The sequence below is a fragment of the Hemitrygon akajei genome, chromosome 12 (assembly GCF_048418815.1).
Source record: "Hemitrygon akajei chromosome 12, sHemAka1.3, whole genome shotgun sequence".
NCBI classification, from domain to species: domain Eukaryota; kingdom Metazoa; phylum Chordata; class Chondrichthyes; order Myliobatiformes; family Dasyatidae; genus Hemitrygon; species Hemitrygon akajei.
In genome coordinates, this window is record NC_133135.1 from 18258288 (window position 1) to 18278009 (window position 19722).

The window sequence follows — 19722 nt, forward strand, 5'->3', positions numbered from 1 at the left end:
ATAATACTTCTGCATTAGTTTTGCAGATTCAATTTGTTGAACAAAATTGTTCTAGGGGATAAAAGCACAATTCTTGAATGCAGATAACTTTATAAATAGAGGTACATTTCAAGTGCATCCTTTTTTTTAAAATTCCCACAATTTTTCCCAGACTTTTCTGTTTGGAATTGTTGGATCAGGAGCCATTGCAGCTATTGTTGCTTCATTACTTATTAGAATAACCACCAGTTCTGTAGTGATTCAAGGGCATTGAAGAACATGGTAGATTCCTTGGTTCTGTAGGGGAGTGCTTTTGAATCTTTCATTTCAAAATCAGTGAAATGGTCTTTTGTCCCAATTTTGGGTTAGCAAATTTTAAGCCAGCTTACCAAATTAATTAAGACATCAGTATTGTAATTGTGTAGCATGGAGATGGAAGAAAACAATATTTACTCCATAATAGTTTTAAGTATGAGATGCAGAAGCCTGCGTTTTTCCAAAAATAAATGAGGACTTGGATCTTCTGCAGTTCAGGGAAGGTAGGTGAATCCCAGATAATTGGTAGTAAACAGTTCCTAATATGATTTATAGAAATTAGGCAAAAATTAACCCATTGACTTTGTTACTGTGAGATGAGGTTTGTCGGTGTGCGGCCTGAAACTTTTTGAATATTAACTTTAGATTTGGGCTTTGACGCTAAGCCCTAACGATGCAGGCTAGAAGAAAATCTAGATATTTTTGAGACCAATGTAGTAACAATTTATACTTGCTTTTAAAATACATTACAGCTGTCAGATGTAGATATGTACTCAAGATCTGGGCATAATCAGTCATACAACAGAGGTGGGTTTACGTCAAATTTTGGACGAGGCATGAAAAGGAAAGGGATACAAATCAACAAAGCTGCAATAAAGAAACAGAAACTGGCAGCTGCTGAAAAAATACTCAAAGCGGCTGGTAAGTACTTGTGTTCCACTTGGCTGAAAAGAATTCTTGTTTTGAGGTTATTTCCAAGAACTAAATCTGAGATCTTGTAACTGAGAAAGATCAGTAGTTAATGTTAATTAGTTTAATTTTACTCTGAATATCATTAAGTTGTTTTGAATTTGACATTTTTGGATAACATTTGGGAAAACAGTATTGATTTTTCATGATGTAATTTTGATGCCATAGGTGGTTTCTATAAAATGGAGTCATTGGAGATGGTTCATCTTGGGGTTAGAACATGAGCAGGGATTGCCCAGGATAGTGTTCTAGATTATTGAGGTTGAAAATGAGTGTGTTTGATTTCCTTGCGTAGCTACCTGGATAATGGTGTGAATTTGTTACTTTTAAAAGTTGGTTGTTAGATAGTGTACGAGTATTTGCCTTTACAACTGTGAATGGAGAAGTTTGGACACCATGCTGGCGTGGCATCAGTAAGGATGCCACACATTCTGTAATCATTTGCCACTGGCAGCACCACTCAACTTAAACATAAGAAATAGGAGCAGGAGTAGGCCATCTGGTCTGTTGGTAAACTCAGCTCCATCTACCTGCCTTTTCCCCATAACCCTTAATTCCCTTACTATGTAAAAATCTCTTACTATGTAAAAATGTCTTAACTGTATCTTAAATATATGTAGTAAAGAAGCCTCAACTGTTTCCCTGGGCAGAAAATTCCACAGATTCACCGCTCTCTGGGGAAAAACAGTTTTTCCTCATCTCAGTCCTAAATCTTCTTCCCTGAATCTTGAGGCAATGTCCCCTAGTTCTAGTCTTGCCTACCAATGGAAACAACTTTCCTACTATCTTATCTATCCCTTTCAAAATTTTGTATGTTTCTATAAGTTCCCCTCTCATTCCTCTGAATTCCAGAGAGTATAGTCCCAGGCGACTCAATCTCTCCTCATAGGTTAACCTCTTCATCTCTGGAATCAACCTGGTGAACCTCCTCTGCACTGCCTCCAAAGCCAGTATATCCTTCCTCAAGTATGGAGACAAGAACTGCACACAGTACTCCAGGTACAGCCTCACCAGTACCCTGTATAGTTTCAGCATAACCTCCCTGCTCTTGAACTCAATCCCTCTAGCAATGAAGGCCAACATTCTGTTTGCCTTCTTAATAACTTGTTGTACCTGCAAGCCAACTTTTTGCGATTCATGAACAAGCACTCCCAAGTCCCTCTGCACAACAGCATGCTGCAGTCTCACCATTTAAATAATAATCTGCTCTTCTATTATTCCTTCCAAAGTGGATGATCTCACATTTACCAACGTTGTATTCCATCTGCCAGACCTTGGCCCACTCACTTTACCTATATCCCTCAGCAGACTCTCCACAGCCTCTATACAATTTGCTTTTCCACTCACTTTAGTGTCATCAGCAAAATTTGCTATGTTACACTGAGTTCCCTCTTCCAAATCATCAATATAAACAGTAAATGGCTGCGGGCCCACACTGACCCCTGTGACACCCCACTCATCACAGACTGCCAACCGGAGAACCACCTATTTATACCAATTCTCTGCCTTCTATTGGTTAACCAATCCACTATCCATGCCAATACACTTCCTCCAACTCCATGCATCCGTATCTTATTTATAAGTCTCTTGTGCGGCACCTTATCATACGCCTTCTAGAAATCCAAGTATACGACATCCACCTGTTCCCCTCTATCCACTGCACTCATTATGTCCTCAAAGAACTCCAGTAAATTTGTCAAACAGGACCTGCCCTTTCTGAATGCATTCTGCATCAGTCTAATGGAACCACTCCTTTCTAAATATTTTGCTATTTCTTCCTTAATGACAGCTTCAAGAATTTTCCCGACTACAGATGTTAAGCTAACTGGCCTAAAGCTACCTGTCTTTTGCCGACATCCTTTTTTAAAAAAGTGGCGTGATATTTGCTGTCTTCCAATTCGCCAGGACCTGTCCAGAGTCTAGAGAGTTTTGGTAAATGATTACCAACGCGTCTACTATAACTTCCGGCAATTCCCTCAGCACCCTGGGATGCATCCCATCAGGACTGGGAAAATACCTACCTTCGGGCCATCTAGTTTGCTCATCACTATCTCTTTATTGACAGTGATTTTATTGAGGTCCTCACTTCCCATTTCGTCCATAACATCATTTTTTGGCATGTTAGACATACCCTCCACTGTGAAGACCGGCACAACATAGTTGTTCAATGCCTCAGCCATTTCCTTATCACCCAATATCAATTTCCCCTTCTCGTCTTCCAAGGGACCTATGTTGACTAGCCACCCTCTTCCGCTTTATGTATTTATAAAAACTTCTGCTATCTGTTTTTTATTTTGTGCTAATTTACTTTCATGCTCTTTCTTCCCTTTCCTTAATTCTTGATTAGTTGTTCTTTGTTGCTTTTTAAAGTTTCCCCAATCCTCCAGTCTCCCACTACTCATTGTGACTTTGTACACATCAGCTTTTAATTTGATACTATATTTCCTTAGTTATCCAAAGCTGGCTCACCCCACACTTGCTGTCCGTACTTTTGACTGGAATATACTTTTGTTGAGCACTGTGAAAAATCTCTTTGAAAGTATTCCACTGTTCCTCAACTGTCCTACCAAATAGCCCGTGCTCCCAATCCACATTAGCCAACTCCTCACTCATCCCGTTGCAGTCTCCCTTGTTCAAGCATAATACACTAGTTTTAGATCTAACTATTTCATCCTCCATCTGAATGCAAAATTCTATCATACTATGATCATTCTTTCCAAGAGTATCGCTGACTACAAGATCATTAATCTTACCTGTCTCATTGCACAGGACTAGATCTAAGATAGCATTTTCCCTTGTAGGTTCACTAACATACTTCTGCATTCTATGAAGTCCTCCTCAACTTGAATTTCAGTTTTTCAGCAGTTCCCCCTGCATATGTTGTTAAAAGAGTCACTACTGACTATGAGTAGCAAGTGATCCATCCACTAACCCCCAAAACTTGTCCTGTGTTTGAAAGGCACAACTGTAGAATACTTCAAGCATTATTGTAGCTATAATGTGTATCACCAGTTCTATACTTTCATCTTTTAATAGGTTTCCACTGGAAAAATATAATTGAGGAAGAAGTAAGAAGACTTCCAAAATAATTGGATTTGGCAGGGTTAATAGGGATTTATGACAAGAAAATCACACTTGACATTATCCAGTGTTTTCCTTTTATCAGAAAAGAACAAGCCAATTGATGATACATTTGGGATTTCAGAATGCCTTTGAGAGGAAGTTATTTAAATTGAATATACTCTGGGCTAGATTGAGGATAATGTAACGGGCACATGGGTAATATCAGGCTAGAGGACACTGGAATGTTGCACAGTTGGAAAGTGGATGCAGTCTGTAACAGTGACTGAACGGATGGATTGTGTGACCTATAACCAAGTTTGATTCTGAGCCAGGAGACCTGGGCTTTGAGGAGAAAACAAAAGTGTATTGCTTCAGGGGGTCGGTCTCAAAATAATGAATCAGTATCTTTTGGCGTACATGGTGGATTTTGTTTTTTGTGGCAACAGTACATTACACTACATAATAAAAACTATAAATTACAATGAGAACTATATTAAAAATATCAAATAAGTACTGCAAAAAGAGAGAAAAGAAATTCTGAGTTAGTGTTCATGGTTTGATTGTCCATTCAGAAATCTGATGGATGGATTTTGGTGATTTAGGACAGATGCAAGGAAACTTAAGGGCTTGGTGAATCTTTGGATGTCTGGAAGCTTGGTCACTAAGCATACAACAGAAATTGAACATGTGGCAAAGTAGAGGTATAATATCAACCCTGAACTCAATGAAAGGGAAAACTGGCAAGTGCAGCCAAGTGGCCTACTCTTGTTGGTTTACTTCATCCACATGCTCATTCTCCATGCTGCTTACATACGGTAATTGCAGTTTGTGGAATTCAATAGAGTAAATCACAGAGTTCTTTGACAGCCTGTGAGCACTCTTCAATTATTCTTTTCAACTTGCTGTTTCAGGTTTTCTCACCTATTGGTTCAAAGGTTCATTTATTATCAAAGTCTCCAAATCTGAAATTCTTTTTCTCCAGATAGCTGTGAAACCGGAGAAGAAAAGCACAGCAGCATGATCATTGACCCCCACCCCCATCCCTCCTCACACAAAAATGGAATAGGCACCTTAACCCCCAAAGTCTCCCACTGCTGCACACAAAAAATGAGAAAGATCAGGTGAAAAACACAGGATATAAAAACTATAAAACTGGGCGGGGGGCAGGTGTGGAGTCTATAGTGCAAGACCATATCCAAAATGCAGAAATCTAGGGTAATAGTCTCTGGGCGTAGCTGCAGGCCTTTCCCTCTCCCAACAGCTAACAATCCCACCAGCGATCAAAATGCTGGCAGCCAGTGCTCACCTTCCACATTCGCTTTGGTGTTTCATTCCCGTTTGTCACTTTAATCTGTGAAATGAGGTTGAACATGGGCTTGTGCCCTGTCCTACAGTCTGCCTGCTATGAGGTTCGCACATACTGCACGTCTTCTGGAATCCTCTCAGAGACTGCCGAGTGTTGAACCGCCCAAATGATCTCCAGACTGCAAATTACAGACTCGGAGCAGTTCCAGAATCACATTCAAGACTAAAAACAAATATAAAAGACAAAAGAAGTGAAATGTATGGTTTCATGATCTATCCAGGAGATGTCGACTGAAGGAATGTTGTACGCAGGTGCCAACTTGACCACAGTTGTGGTTATGCTGGCTTCCAACAAAGTAGTCCCATTTCACTCACTGCCCTGTAACCTATTCCCTCTGGGAGCTCTGAGTTCCTCCCTGATTCTCCTGTCAACCACCTACATTAAAGGTAATCACCAATGTGTAATCTACAAGCATGGCCTTGGGATTTGAGAGTAAACTAGAGCATCCAGGAGGAATCCATATGGCCATTAATAGCATCCAAACTCAACACTGTTTCAAAGGTTAGAACTGAACTTCGCAGCACTAACAGCTACACGCTGATATCTCTTAAGTTATATGCTTTTCAGCATTTTTCCCTGCTGATGATTGATTCATGGGGATTGAAAGTCAGTTGCTTATTGTCACTTTATTGAGACTAATTAGAGGCATGCAGTAAATCTAAAACGTAGTGATTCATTGACTATGAATTTTTAAAATTTAACTTGTGTATTCAAATTTATTTTTGTATGTGATAATTGCAATTAAATGAAATTGTATTTTCTTTAATTTCAGCAGCCAAGGCAGCTAACCAGGCTAACAATGGAGAATCTAAGGTATCAAAGATGCGGGTGATTAAAATCTTTAATTTTAGATACAAAGTACACTGCAGATGCTGGGGTCAAAGCAACACGTACAACAAGCTGGAGGAACTCAGTAGGTGAGGCAGCATCCGTGGAAACGAGCAGTCAACGTTGACTGCTTGTTTCTACGGATGCTGCCCGACCTGCTGAGTTCCTCCAGCTTGTTGTACGTGTTGCTTTAATTTTAGATATACTTTTAATAACATTTAAATATCACTTAGTCTGTAATCAACATTCCAGTAGGGCATCTTCGGTAAACTGAGTGTTTATAATATAAGGTATCAATCTGAAAACTGCACAGTAATGTCCTTTGTGTTTTTGCTATAATTATGAAGAATCCATCAACTTACTTTTATTGTGTAAATATTACCAGTCACCATATTATCAAATATTTGTTTTCCTGTGACATTATTAAAGTTTAATATTTGAATCACAAATAAGAGAAAATCTGCAGATGCTGGAAATCCGAGCAACACACACAAAATGCTGGAGGAACTCATCAGGCCCAGGCAGCAACTATGGAGAAAAACACAGTTGACATATTGGGCTGAAGCTTTACGGCAGGACTGGAGAAAAAAGGCTGAGGAGTAGATTTAAAAGGTGGGGTGGGGGGGGGGGGGAGAGAAATGAAAGGTAATAAGTGAAACCTGGAGGGGGGAAGGATGGAGTAAAGAGCTAGGAAATTGATGAAAGAGACAGAAGGCCAGGGAAGAAAGAAAAAAAAAAGAGGGGTGGGGAAAAGCACCAAATGGAGGCAATGGACGGATGCTGAGAAGGGGGGGGGGGGGAAGGTGATGGGAAATTGTGAAGGCGAGAGTCTGGAAATCTGAAAAATCAATATTCATGCCATCAGGTTGGAAGCTACCCAAATGGAATACAAGGTGTTGTTCCTTCAACCTTAGTGTGGCGACAGTGGAGGAGGCCATAGATGGATGTAGCGGAATGGGAAATGGAGTTAAAATGAGTGGCCACTAGGAGATCTTGCTTGTTCTGGCGGACGGAGCATTGATGCTCGAAGTAGTCTCCCAATCTATGTCGGGTCTCATCGATATACAGGAGGCCACACCAGGAGCACTGAACACAGTAGATGACCCCAACAAACTCAGGTGAAGTGTCACCTCACCTGGAAGGACTATTTGAGGCTCTGAATGGTGGTGAGGGAGGAGGTGTAGCACCTGTTCCGCTTGCAAGGTTAAGTGTCAGGAGGGAGATTAGTGGGGAAGAACAAATGGACAAGGAGTCGCGTAGGGAGTGAACCCTGCGGAAGGCAGAAAGTTGCAGGGGAGGTGGGAGGAAAGATGTGTTTGGTGGTTTCCCTCCTCCCCTTCCCCCATTTCTGCTTTCCACAGGGATCGCTCCCTATGCAACTCCATCTCCACTGATCTCCCTCCTGGGACTTAACCTTGCAAGCTGTACATGGATGCTGCCTGGCCTGCTGAGTACCTCCAGCATTTTGTGTTAATATTTGAATAGCAGTTTAACAAATTTCATAACAATTCTCAACATTAAGATTTTTAAATTACTGTTTACAGACTCCTGCATCAGGTACAGATCAGGAACTGAAGGACGAAGATTTTACTAAAGATGCATATGAACCAGATGCATATGAATGCTTTGACAAAAATGAGGGTAAGTTGGTTCGAGTCTTTTCCTAAAGTACGCAGTCACTTAGTTTTCCTACAGAGAGTTTTCAAAGAAATAAATTATTCTAATTAAGGTAAAAAGAAACCTGATACTGAAGATGAAGAGGAGAAAAAGAAACTTGAGGCAAGAAGAGAGAAGCAACGCCGCAGGCGTGAGAAGAACACTGAAAAGTATGGAGAGGATTACCGGTATGTGTAAATGCTACAGAACCCATTTTTAGAAAAATAACAACCTTTTAAGACCATAAGATAGAGGAACAGAATTGGCCATTTGGCCCATCGAGTCTGCTCTACCATTTCATCATGGCTGTTTCAATTTTCCTCTCAGTCCCAATCTCTTGCTTTCTCCCCATGTCCCTTCATGCCCTTATCATCAAGAAAATATCAACCTCTGCCTTAAATATACATAGACAGCCTCCACAGCTGCCTATGGCTAAGAATTTCACAAATTCGCCACTGTGTGGCTAAAGAAATTCCTCCGCATCTCTGTTCTAAAAGGTTGCCCCTCTATTCTGAGGCTGTGTCCTCTGGTCTCACTCTCTCTCACCATAGTCTCTATAAGTCAACCTATAGCTGGAGAAGTGATTACTCCCCCCCCCCCCCCCCTCCACACCCCTGGTTAGACTATATGTGGTAACTTTTTTAATTCTGTCAACTTCTAATATTTATATCCGTGTACTTGTAATGCTACTGTGACACTGTAATTTCCTTTTGGGATCAATAAAGTATCTAAAAGCATAGGAAACATCCCCTCCACATGCACTCCATTAAGGCCTCTCACCATTTGATAGTTTTCAATTAGGTCACCCTTCATTCTTCTGAATTCTACTGAATACTGGCCCAGAGTCAGACACTCTTCATATAACAATTCACTCAATCCAGTAATCATTTTCGTGAATCTCCTTTTACCCTCTCCAGTTTCACATCCTTCCTAAGATAAAGGGCCCAAAGCTGCACATAACACTCCCATATGAGGCCTCACCAGTGCTTTATAAAGGTTCAACATTACATCCTTGCTTTTATATTCTAGTCTACTTGAAATTAATACTAATATGGCATTTGCCTTCCTCACTATACTGACTCAACATGCATATTAACCTTCGGGGAATCCTGCACACAAACTCCCAAGTCCCTTTGCATCTGTTTATTGTATTTTCTCTCCATTTATGAAATAGTCAACCCTTTTATTTCTTCTACCAAGGTGGTGACCATACACTTCCTGATACTGTATTTCATCTGCCATTTTTTTTTTACCATTCTCCTAAGATGTCAAAGTCTTTCCTCTTTCTCAAAACTACCTGCCCTCCAGCTAACTTCATAACATCTGCAAACTTTGCAACAAAGCCATCAAGTACACTGAGACCCATCCTTAATCGACTCCAGCATCTCCCAACCACTGAGGTCAGACTAGCTAGCCTATACTTTCCTTTCTTCAATTCTCTCCCTTCTTGAAGAGTGGAGTGACATTTGCAATTTTCCAGTCTTCTGGAACCATTCCAGAATCTAGTGATTCTTGAAAAAATCATTACCAACGCCTCCACAATCACTTCAGCCATCTTTTTCAAAACTTTGGCATGTACACCATTTGGTCCAGGTGACTTACCTACCTTCAGACATTTCAGTTTCCATCTAATTATAACTTCACGCACTTGGACCATTATGCCGTAAGACATAGGAGCAGAATTAGGTCATTTGGCCTATAGAGTGTGCTCCATCATTCAATTGTGGCTGATCATTTTTTCTACTCCTCAACCCCGCTCCCTGGCCTTCTCTCCATAACCTTTGATTCTGTGTCCAATCAAGAACCTATCAATCTCGGCCTTAAGTACACCCAATGAACTGGCCTCCACAGCTGCCTGTGGTAATAAATTCCACAAATTCACCACCCTCTGGCAAAAGAAATTTCTCTGCACCTCTGTTTTAAATGGACCCCCTTTATGTGCCCTCTTGTCCTAGACTTCCCCCACCATGGGTAGCATCCTTTCCACATCTAGTTTGTCTAGGCCTTTCAACATTTGAAAGGTTTCAATGAGATCCACCCTCATCCTTCTAAATTCCAGTGAGTTCAGGGCCACAGACATCAAATGTTCCTCGTATGGTGACTCTTTCATTCCTGGAATCCTTGTGAACCTCCTCCGAACCCTCTCCAATGCCACCACGTCTTTTCTTAGATGAGGGGCCCAAAACTGTTCATAATCCTCAAGGTGAGGCATCATCAGTGCCTTATAATGCCTCAGCATTACGTTTATGCACTTCATGCCCCCGACACATGGAACTTCCACCATACTGCTAGTGTCTTCCACAGTGAAGACTGATGTAAGATACTTATTCAGTTTGTCCAATATTTTGTTGTCCCGATTACTACCTCTCCGATAACGTTTTTCAGTGGTTCAATATCCACTCTCACCTCTTTTACACTTTATGTATCTGAAGAAACTTTTGGTACTTATTATAACATACTTATATATTATATTATATAATAATATACTTATGTTATTGGCTAGCTTGCTTTCATATTCCATCTTTACTTTAACCTTTTTTAGTTGCCTTCTGTTGGTCTTCAAAAGCTTCCCAATCCTCTTCTCACTGATCTTTGCTCAATTATATTGCTTCTCTTTGGCTTTTATATTGGCTTTGACTTCTCTTGTTAGCCATGGTTGTGTCATCTTTCCTTTAGAATACTTCTTACTCATTAAGAGATATATCCTGTGCCTTTTGTGCCTGAATCCCTGAACTCCCTATGCAGAATCTCATCACTTGTCCTACCCATGTCATTGATACCTACATGGATCACAACTTCTGGCTGTTTGCCTTCCCACTTAAGAAGGTCGAGGACTTGATCTAAGATAACTCATCCAGGAGGCAACATGCCTTCTGGGAATTTTGGTTGTCTGCTGTGCTTGCCCCTGCATTCCTTTAATTTGCTCGTGCTAATTAATCCCAAATGCTGATTAGCCAAATATTTATTACACTGCCTTTTATCCTTGGGTGGTGGACCTGATTGAAGTCTCCTCTGCTCCAAATTTCTGTACTTTTGAAACATTACATTGTATGAGTGAATACATTTAGATTTGAAAATTGAATTTTTAGAAACATTACTAAAAGTATATTGTATTTCATGAACTGAGGGTTTTGGAATTTATTACTGAAAGCACTTGGGAAAATGAAGAATACATTTTCCAAGTGTCCTGTTTGCATATTTGTAGGTGAATTTGTTATTGCTTGTCCTTTCTATTTAACTTCCAAAAAATAATCAGCCCTGTTGCACTTTCTGAAATGTGGAAAGTTGAATACTAATTATATATTTTAACAAATACAATTTAACTATAATAAAGAAATTGCTTTTGGTCGATATATATTTTTGAAAATTAAGCAGTATGTTTAACTGCCTGAAGTTGAGAGTGGATGTGGTGAGCACTAGTTCATTGCAGGTTAAACTACATCTGCTTGTCCTTAAATGTTGTAAAGATAAAATGAAACAACACTGGAATAACTGCAGTGTGTACAGAAATATTCCAGGCAGCTCCTGCAGAGAAATAAAATGAAGAGAGAATAAAAGTGATAATGTCAAGACTTGGAGAAATTTGATGTCAGAAACAGTGAAGGTAGTGACCAGCAAGCAAGTGTCAGAGAGAGTTAAGAACATAAAACATTACAGCAGAGTACAGGCCCTTTGGCCCACAATGTGCTGACCTTTTATCCTACTGTAAGATCAATCTAACTCTTCCCTCCTACATAACCCTCCATTTTTTTTTAAACAACCTAAGAGTTTGTTGAATGCCCCTAGTGTATCTGCCTCTACCACCAGTCCCAGGAGGGTGTTCCACTCACCTACCACTGTGTATATGAAGCAAACTCTTAACTCTGACATTCCCCATCCTTTCCTCTAATCACCTTAGTATTATGCTCCCTCATATCAGCCATTTTTACCCTGGGAAAAGTCTCTAGCAGCCACTCAATCTATTCCCCTCATCATCTTGTACTCATCTATAAAATCAACCTGCGTGGCAACTTTAAGGTATATATGGACATGGGCCCTAACATTCTTCTGTTCCTTCACACTACCAAGAATCTTGCCAATAATCCTATATACTGCATTGAGATTCAAACTTCCAAAGTGATTCACTTCACACATTTACAAGTTGAAATCCATTTGCCTCTTCTCAGTTTAGCTCTGCTTCATGTCAATGTCCCATTGTAATCTACGACAACCTACATTATCCCCAATTCTACCAGCCTTTGTGTCATCTACAGACTTGCTAACCCTCCCTTCCACTCTCTTCTGTTTCAATCGGAGACAAATTAAACCCTGAAGTTACCAGATGAGGACTGGTTACAAAGCTTTTCAAAGTTTAGATATTGCATTTTTTAATGAACTGTGTTTGAGTACATGACATTGAGATTTTCTAAAATATAGTGAACTCGAGCTAGATTTTGGCTGGATGTAGCCAGAAAAGCATTAGAATCTACTGATTCTACTGAGCACAAACTTCCTCTTCCGTCAAATTGATCTACAACCAATCATTTATAGGATTTGGAAATTTTTGTCCAAGTTGTGCAACTGAAAAGAATTTCTTTTTTTTTTAGGAATGCATTTACATGCTCCCTTTGTAAGTTTCGAACTACGGAGGAGCAAGAGATTGAGGCTCACCTGGAAACTCCATACCATAAAGAAACTCTGGATTTCATTGCAAAGAACATTCAGTTTGACAAAGGAGCTGCAGATTTTCTTCATGTAGGTTATTCCTCTTTAAAAGCATTTAGAATTGAAGATAAAAGCTAGTATTTATAAAATTCAGTTTTGGTGCCATTAAGTTTGTTTCAGCACAAATTTTATGTTCAACTTTGTGGCTTGTGTATTAGCTATGATTCTCCTATCACACTGGAACTTAGTTCAACACCTTGTTGTGTGGAATGAAAGATGATTATTGATTAGGACCATTAAGCATGCACAGATGTACTGTCATGAAAAGTTTAGGGCGTATATTTGTGTAGTACATTTCAGCACATTCCAGTGTCACTGAAGTCATGTTTTGACAGTAACAGTGAAATAATTAAGTTATTCTTTTTGTTTGTTGGCTCTCCCTGTTTTGAATGGTGATTTGTTACATTCCTTCATCTCTGAGAGATTAGAGTTGGATCATGCTCTTATTTGAAGTGGTCATTGTGCCTAACCCTCTAAAACCATAACTTCTGGCTTGGGTCTAAGTAGTACAATTCTCGTAGCTGACCCCTACCACGAGACTGCTGCTGTCTGTAAGGTGTTTGTATGTTCTCCCTGTGACTGCGTGGGTTTTCTCCAGGTGTTCCAGTTTCCTCCCACAGTCCAAAGGTGTACTGGTTGGTAGATTAATTGGCCACTGCAAATCGTCCCACTATGATTAGGCTAGGGTTAAATCGCAGGTTGCTGGGCAGAGTGGCTTGAAGGGCCTTTTTAATTACTTCCTGGGATTTGGCTAAGTTAGAGTTTTTGTATTCTGTTCTGTTTCACATAACCCAGTGAATTAATGTTTCTTGATATTCATTATTCATCTAAGATAGTCTTCCAATAAAATTCTTCTTTGGTTATAAATGTTACTGAAAGTCTTGTTCAGTGCTTTTACTCTGTTGTGAAGGGCTAGAGTACTGCTTGAATACTAAGCAGTGTAATTACAGATATTTTTACTTTGGAGCTCTTTATGGTCATCTGTGTGGAAGAAGTCCAGCCTGTGGCATTAGTTCCTTCAGCGTTAAAAGCTGTAGTTTACTGTGTAAATTGACCCTGTCCATTGAGCCTTGAAAATTATGTCAGTAATGTAATTGTAGAATTGGAATGATTTGTAAAACACCCTCTGATTCTTCTTGTATGTACATAATTCTACCAAAATGTTTAAACCACTTGGATGTTTTAATGGTGTGACTGGATAGAATTTTGACCAACGTACCAGCAGCTTATTCTTTGATTGGTTCGTTGAGATTTACAGGATTAATGTAATGTGATCTAGATTTACTGCCAGAAGGGCGTCTTGGAGTGCAGCACTTAGTATTGACTGAGGTGTACACTGCCTATGGTATTGAAGTCCATAGTTTTTATTTTCCAGAGGCTGCGTTACCATTTAATCTGAATGTGGTTATACTTGTGTGAAAGACAGGGCACGTAATACAGTAAAAATGAGTGGGAAGCCAGAGGATTGGGTCTAGTGACTATTAATCTTTCCCATTGCTAACTTCAAATTTGTTATCATGACCTTTTAACTAAACATCTAACTTTTAAAACAATATTTGTATTAGGCATCTATGGTGAACAAGAATAAGAAAATTGCAGCTCGTAAACAACTGCAACAGCAGGAACAAAAGGAGCCGGCACAGAAGCTTTCCAAGGATGTTTTGATGGGTAAGCTACATATTGGATCTTTGTAATCAAGCTCAAGAGCAAAGCTTTAAAATCCTAGTGATGAGCTGTAATGATTAACCCCAAGCAATTCTAATGCAAGTTGATTTGCCTGTTGAGTTCTAATGAAAATACTGCCATTGTGGTGGTTTGGTCAGTGTAGATCCAGACCATTATCTCCATGTTCTTGCTAATCTGTTAAGTGTCTGGGTGGTAAGGTTGCTAGGATATGGGACATGGAGGCATTTGGCGCCAATCTAAGCAGAGGCTATAGACCAGCAAAGTTGCTGATAGAAGGAAATGGGAGTGTATATTACTTGGTCAACATTGTCAATGAATAAGTTTTTTATGTTTGGCATCAGTCCTTGTAATGTGAATGGGATCTCCAATACTGTGGCATGATCTCAGCACTGTGTACGGTCATACCAGGCCCCGTGCACTTGAATGTGCACTCCTGCAACGCAAGTGACTGAGTAACTGCAGAACAGCTTTGGACATAACCTTCCATTGATTCTGAATAAAAAAAATGGCTGCAGAGAGAACATGTCATGGAAATTTCCTTAATACTGAACTCCATGTTAAAACACAGTTATCAGAGTTTGTTGTCTCCTATGGTCCTTCTGAGCCAAACTGGCACAACCTTAAAATAATCATTTTCATGGAGCCATGTTAGTTGGAAATGTTTGCTACCATCCAGAGCTCAATGCTGTCAAAGTGTCTTTGGACTACTTTTAGATGTCTGGTATTATTCTAATATGTACAAGTAATCAGATATATTTTAAATGTTTAGTTTCTTTTTATAGTTAATAAAGACTCAGTTAAAATAATGTTGTTCTCCACAATTTCCCTTTGTGGGTCACCTTCCCTGGTGTATAAAAAAAAAACCGAAGTTGAATGCAAAATGCTCTGAATTTCCTTCCATGTGCATGTTCACGATACTCGATGCATTAAGGACCATATCACAGTTACTCACCTAAGCTACTCTTGACAGCTCATCCTAAAAGTTCAAAGCGCACACCATCCTGGCTTTGACATGCATCTCTATTCACTCGTAGCTGCTGGAATTCCATATTCATATTCCAGTCCATAGCATGGTCAGAGTACTTTTATAGGACAGATTCCAGTACTTCAACGGCCTTACAATTTCCAAATCTATTTGAAATTCAAGTATTCTAGTTGTATTACTTAGTACTTACTGCTTTATTAAAAAATGATTCTGCTTTGTTTTTAAGGTGTTTCTTCAGATGATCAAATGAAAAAGGTTGAAACTGTTCAGTGTGCTGTCTGCAACACCTATATTCCTTTCCTCTTTCACTCTGTACAGCAGCATTTGAAGTCTAATGAACATATCAATAGCAAGAAGGTATACATTTCCCCTTGATAAAATTAATTGTATTTGGTCCCATAATTAAGGGCTATAAAAATAAATCCCTAAAATATTTTCAGTCTTATTTAAAATTTTCATAATCAAAAAGGCAAATTGGTTGATTTGTAAATGTTCGTTGTGTGGCAAATCATATACTAGTTTTAAATAGTGGGGGGAATGAAATGAAGTCTTAATTTTGCTTGGAGAAACAAAGCACTTTAATGGACATGTAGAGATGGGTAGGGTAAGATGATGGGAAAGTTTGTAAATGTTTTAAAAATAATTACTTTTATTTGGTCAGGAATCCACAGCAGTTGAGCAGAAACTAGTCTGAAGGATAAAGCTTTATTTGCATGTTAGTATATAGCCCAGACTAGAGTAATTTAAAGCTAAATCTTAAGTTTATTATGGCCTGTGCTTCTAAGAATTTTGCTCAATAACCATTTAAGTTTCAAGTGCAGGTAGAGTTTTTTTAACCTGTGTCACTTTTTCAGTGCTGATTTTCCTTTATTTCAGAATTATCATGACCAAGTTAGAAGGGAGAGTCTCCTCACAGCCAGTAGCATGCTGAACAACCCAACTGTAAAGGCTAAATTTGAGCTCTTCCTTAAGGTAAGTTTTGCTGTAATAACAAGTAGGACCTCTTAAATTTTTTTTTTGTAATATGGTGGGTGATACTGCTATTGTCTTTTATTTTCTATTCATGTAACCGCAGAAGATTGTTGGTACCTCTGTTCCCTTGACTATCAAGCCACATTCAGGGGTTCATTGTTCCCAATAATGATGCAAAGTCAGTTTTAGGATTTTGGCCTAGTAATGATTAAAAGGTGGTTGTATATTTGCTAGTCAGACAAATATTTCCTCACCACCTAACCTCATTTAATGTTAAGGCTTGCAGAAGTGAATGTGCTGGTGAATTTCACATTTTCTGCAAATATTACAATCTATTTTATGGCTACTGAGTAATTGGTTTAAGCACACCATGTTTATGCAGACCAAAATGACAGTGTAGCTAATGCCACCTGTCTACATCCCTCTATCCCCTGCTCATTCATCTACTTGCTTAAATAGCTCTATGCATCTCTTTCGACTAACTATCCTTCAAAGTCCTTAGCAAGGACTTGTGCTAAAATTGGGAGTTGTTTCATAGGCTAATCAGATACTAGCTTGGGTTAATTTATGCTTCAGCCCAGACCCCTTCAGCAGCTTTCCTGGCAATGTTCTATTCCACTGACAGTGGTATTAAATGCCCCACAGAGTCCTTGTTTTGATCAGAAACCCCAGAACAATCTGTAAAATTGGATAAGAAAGATTAAGAATTACCTGGTGTACTCCCATTAGCTGCTGAATCAGTGTCTGTCCACATTGAAGGCCATTGGGAAACTTCACTTGCGACGGCGGGGATACCATATCTTTTCTGGTTAAGGTTATATTCATCACCAATAGTGACTGGATCATATGGCTATTGGATTAAGCTTGCTTAGGTTGGAAATTCACTTACAGGAGAACAGCATGTTTGGCTTAGTCCAGCCCAATCTGTCTTTAGCATATGTAGGAGCCTATGACTTTGTCATATTGTGGCTTTTTTAAACTTTGTGTATAGGGTGAGAATCCTTTTGAAAATCCGCAAGAGCAGCTGCAGCAACAACAGCAGGAACAGCAACAGGAGCAGCAGCAAGAGCTTGAACAGCAGCAGCCGAAGGAGGAGAAAGAGGAAGAGAAACAAGAGGAGGAAGAATTCCAGGCAGACGAACCAAATGACCAGGCACCAGTGAAAGAGGGAAATGAAGAGGAGATGGGGGAGCCTGCTGACCAGTAGCAACTTCATTCTGGTTCTATGAAAGTGCAGCAGTAATGAGAAAGATGCTTCCCCACTATCCTCACAAGCGTTGTTTTGACGGTTTGATATGCCTTGGCTAATTTGTAATCACAATGCTTTCTCTGAAGTCTATTAATGTTTTGTTTTTGTTAACAGATTAGTGATTAGTTTTCCATAAAGAACCATGTATTATTGGAGGAAATACTTAAAATGTAATTGAAAAGATGTTCGAATAGGTTTGAGTTCTCAAACATGGAACAATGTGTCTTTTAAAGAATTTCTGCATTTTGGTGCATCAAGTGTTTAGAAACTTGTTAGAAACCAGGCTTATTGTTGCATAGTTTAGAAAGGTAAGGAGGCAATGCAATTTTTTTCTTAAAATCTCTTATTGTAATCATTTAGAATACATTTGTTGCTTAGCTACTGATTCACATTAAGAAGGTTTTGCTTGTTTTCCCACATTGTAAAGTGAAAGCTTGGCTTAATCATCTTTTCACTGATGTGAAGCCTGTTGTATGCTATTAATGGGAATAAAAAATTTTAGATACATAATCTTAAATACGAGATTCCGCAAATGCTGAAAATTTAGAGTAATACATGCAGATATGTAATCTGTTGGTTTGTAAACAAGTTAGCACTAATTAAAACTGGAAGAAAGTGTAAATGTTAATTCATGACTTTCCAGGCTGAACAATTGAATAGAGACATGAGTTGAATGGTGGAATACAAAGGAAAGGATGCTGCACTGGGTTAGCATCATAGAAATGTACAGCAACTAAACAGGCCCTTCTGGTCTCACCTCAACTATGCTCACCTTCTGCACTAATCCCATTTTCCTGTGTCCCTGCTCCTTTCCTATTCAAGTACCTGTCTAATTGCCATTCTTTAAATGTATGTCCTGTACAACCCTCTCTGATAGTTCATTCCAAATGTTCCCCAACTTCTGGGGGTTGGGTTGTAGGGTAGAACTTGCCTCTCACATCTGTTAAAATTTCTCTCTTCACCTTTAAGCCTGTTTCCTGTAGTTCTAGTCTTTTCTAACAAGGAAAAATCTCTGCCCCATGTCCCTCAGGTTTGTAAATCTGCAAGGCCACTCCTCAACCGCCTGTATTTCAGTGATGATAATCTTGGCCTACTCAACTTCTCCTTACAACAGGCAGATATGGTGAATATCTGCACTCTCTCTTGCTATCACGTCTTTCTTGCAGTGTGTGACTAGCACTGTACACAATACCCCAAATGTGGTCTAAACATACTTTGTACAACAGTAGCACAGTGCACCCAGCCTTGTACTGAGTATCTCAGTCCAAGCATACCATCTATTTTTGTTTTTGTTACTGTGTCCAACTGTGTTGCTGCTATCAAAAATGGACTTGCACCCCAAGGTCTCCTTGTATGTCAATGCTCTTAAGGCTTCTGCCATTGATTATGTGTCACAACTCCCAAAGGGAATCACCTTACATGTGCAGCTTTAAATTCCAGCTGCCCCCACTCCACTTATCTTGAAACCTTCATTAGGACACTACCAATTTTTGTAACCACTGCAAACTGACTGATCATACCCTTGGGTTCTCATACAAGTTATTTAAACCAAAATTAGCTTCCAGATTTTTTCTTAGCACTGCTGAAAATTTGCCCTAAATACATGGTTAATTTGGGTGCATGCATAATCATAGGAATGGTGAGTTTATTTCTTTCAGTGTTGAAAATTTAGGGATCAGTTAGACCAAGGTTTTTAGCATATTGTGGATTATATCTAAGTGGATAAGAACTTATGGAGTGAGCTGATAAGCAGGTGGGCATGATCCTAAACCCTTGGAACAATTTTTACAACAAAAGGGAATCATTAATGAATGTTGAACAGTGCCTTTTTAAAAATTGGTTCATGATTATGCTATATGTTGATAAAACTGAATTCAATCCTGAATTCTTATAAAACAGGAAGAGAATTAAGCAATTTGACCTATAAAGTCTGCTTTGCCATTTGATCATGGCTGATTTACTTCTCCCCCCATCTCCTTTCTACCTGTAACCTTAACACTTAATATAACACGTCATTTATCCATTTTTATCCTCTAATCATAAGACATAGGAGCAGAATTAGGCCATTTGGCCCATCAACATTGTAATTTGATAATGGCTGATATATTATCCCTCTCAACTCCGTTCTCCAGCATTCTCAGCATAACCTTTCACACCCTAATCAATCTACCGACCTTGTGGCCTTCACAGCGTTATGTAGCAATGAATTCCACAGATTCACTCCCTTCT

At 39.3% G+C, this 19722-nt stretch overlaps 1 protein-coding gene across 5 annotated transcripts in view; it reads left to right on the top strand.

The window, feature by feature from the left end:
- LOC140736753 (DBIRD complex subunit ZNF326-like) overlaps positions 1-18115 on the top strand; it is a 33847-nt gene extending 15732 nt beyond the window's left edge. For 2 of the 5 annotated variants that reach the window (XM_073062646.1, XM_073062650.1), the window contains 9 exons: positions 768-936; positions 6186-6241; positions 7786-7882; positions 7971-8085; positions 12484-12631; positions 14167-14269; positions 15499-15629; positions 16149-16244; positions 17236-18115. In XM_073062646.1, the coding sequence (XP_072918747.1) occupies positions 768-936; positions 6186-6241; positions 7786-7882; positions 7971-8085; positions 12484-12631; positions 14167-14269; positions 15499-15629; positions 16149-16244; positions 17236-17451 (1131 nt within the window). In that variant the 3' untranslated portion in view covers positions 17452-18115. The remainder of the gene's footprint in view (positions 1-767; positions 937-6185; positions 6242-7785; positions 7883-7970; positions 8086-12483; positions 12632-14166; positions 14270-15498; positions 15630-16148; positions 16245-17235) is intronic. The other 3 variants (XM_073062647.1, XM_073062649.1, XM_073062648.1) reach the window with 3 other exon arrangements.
- The last annotated feature ends 1607 nt before the right edge of the window (positions 18116-19722 follow it).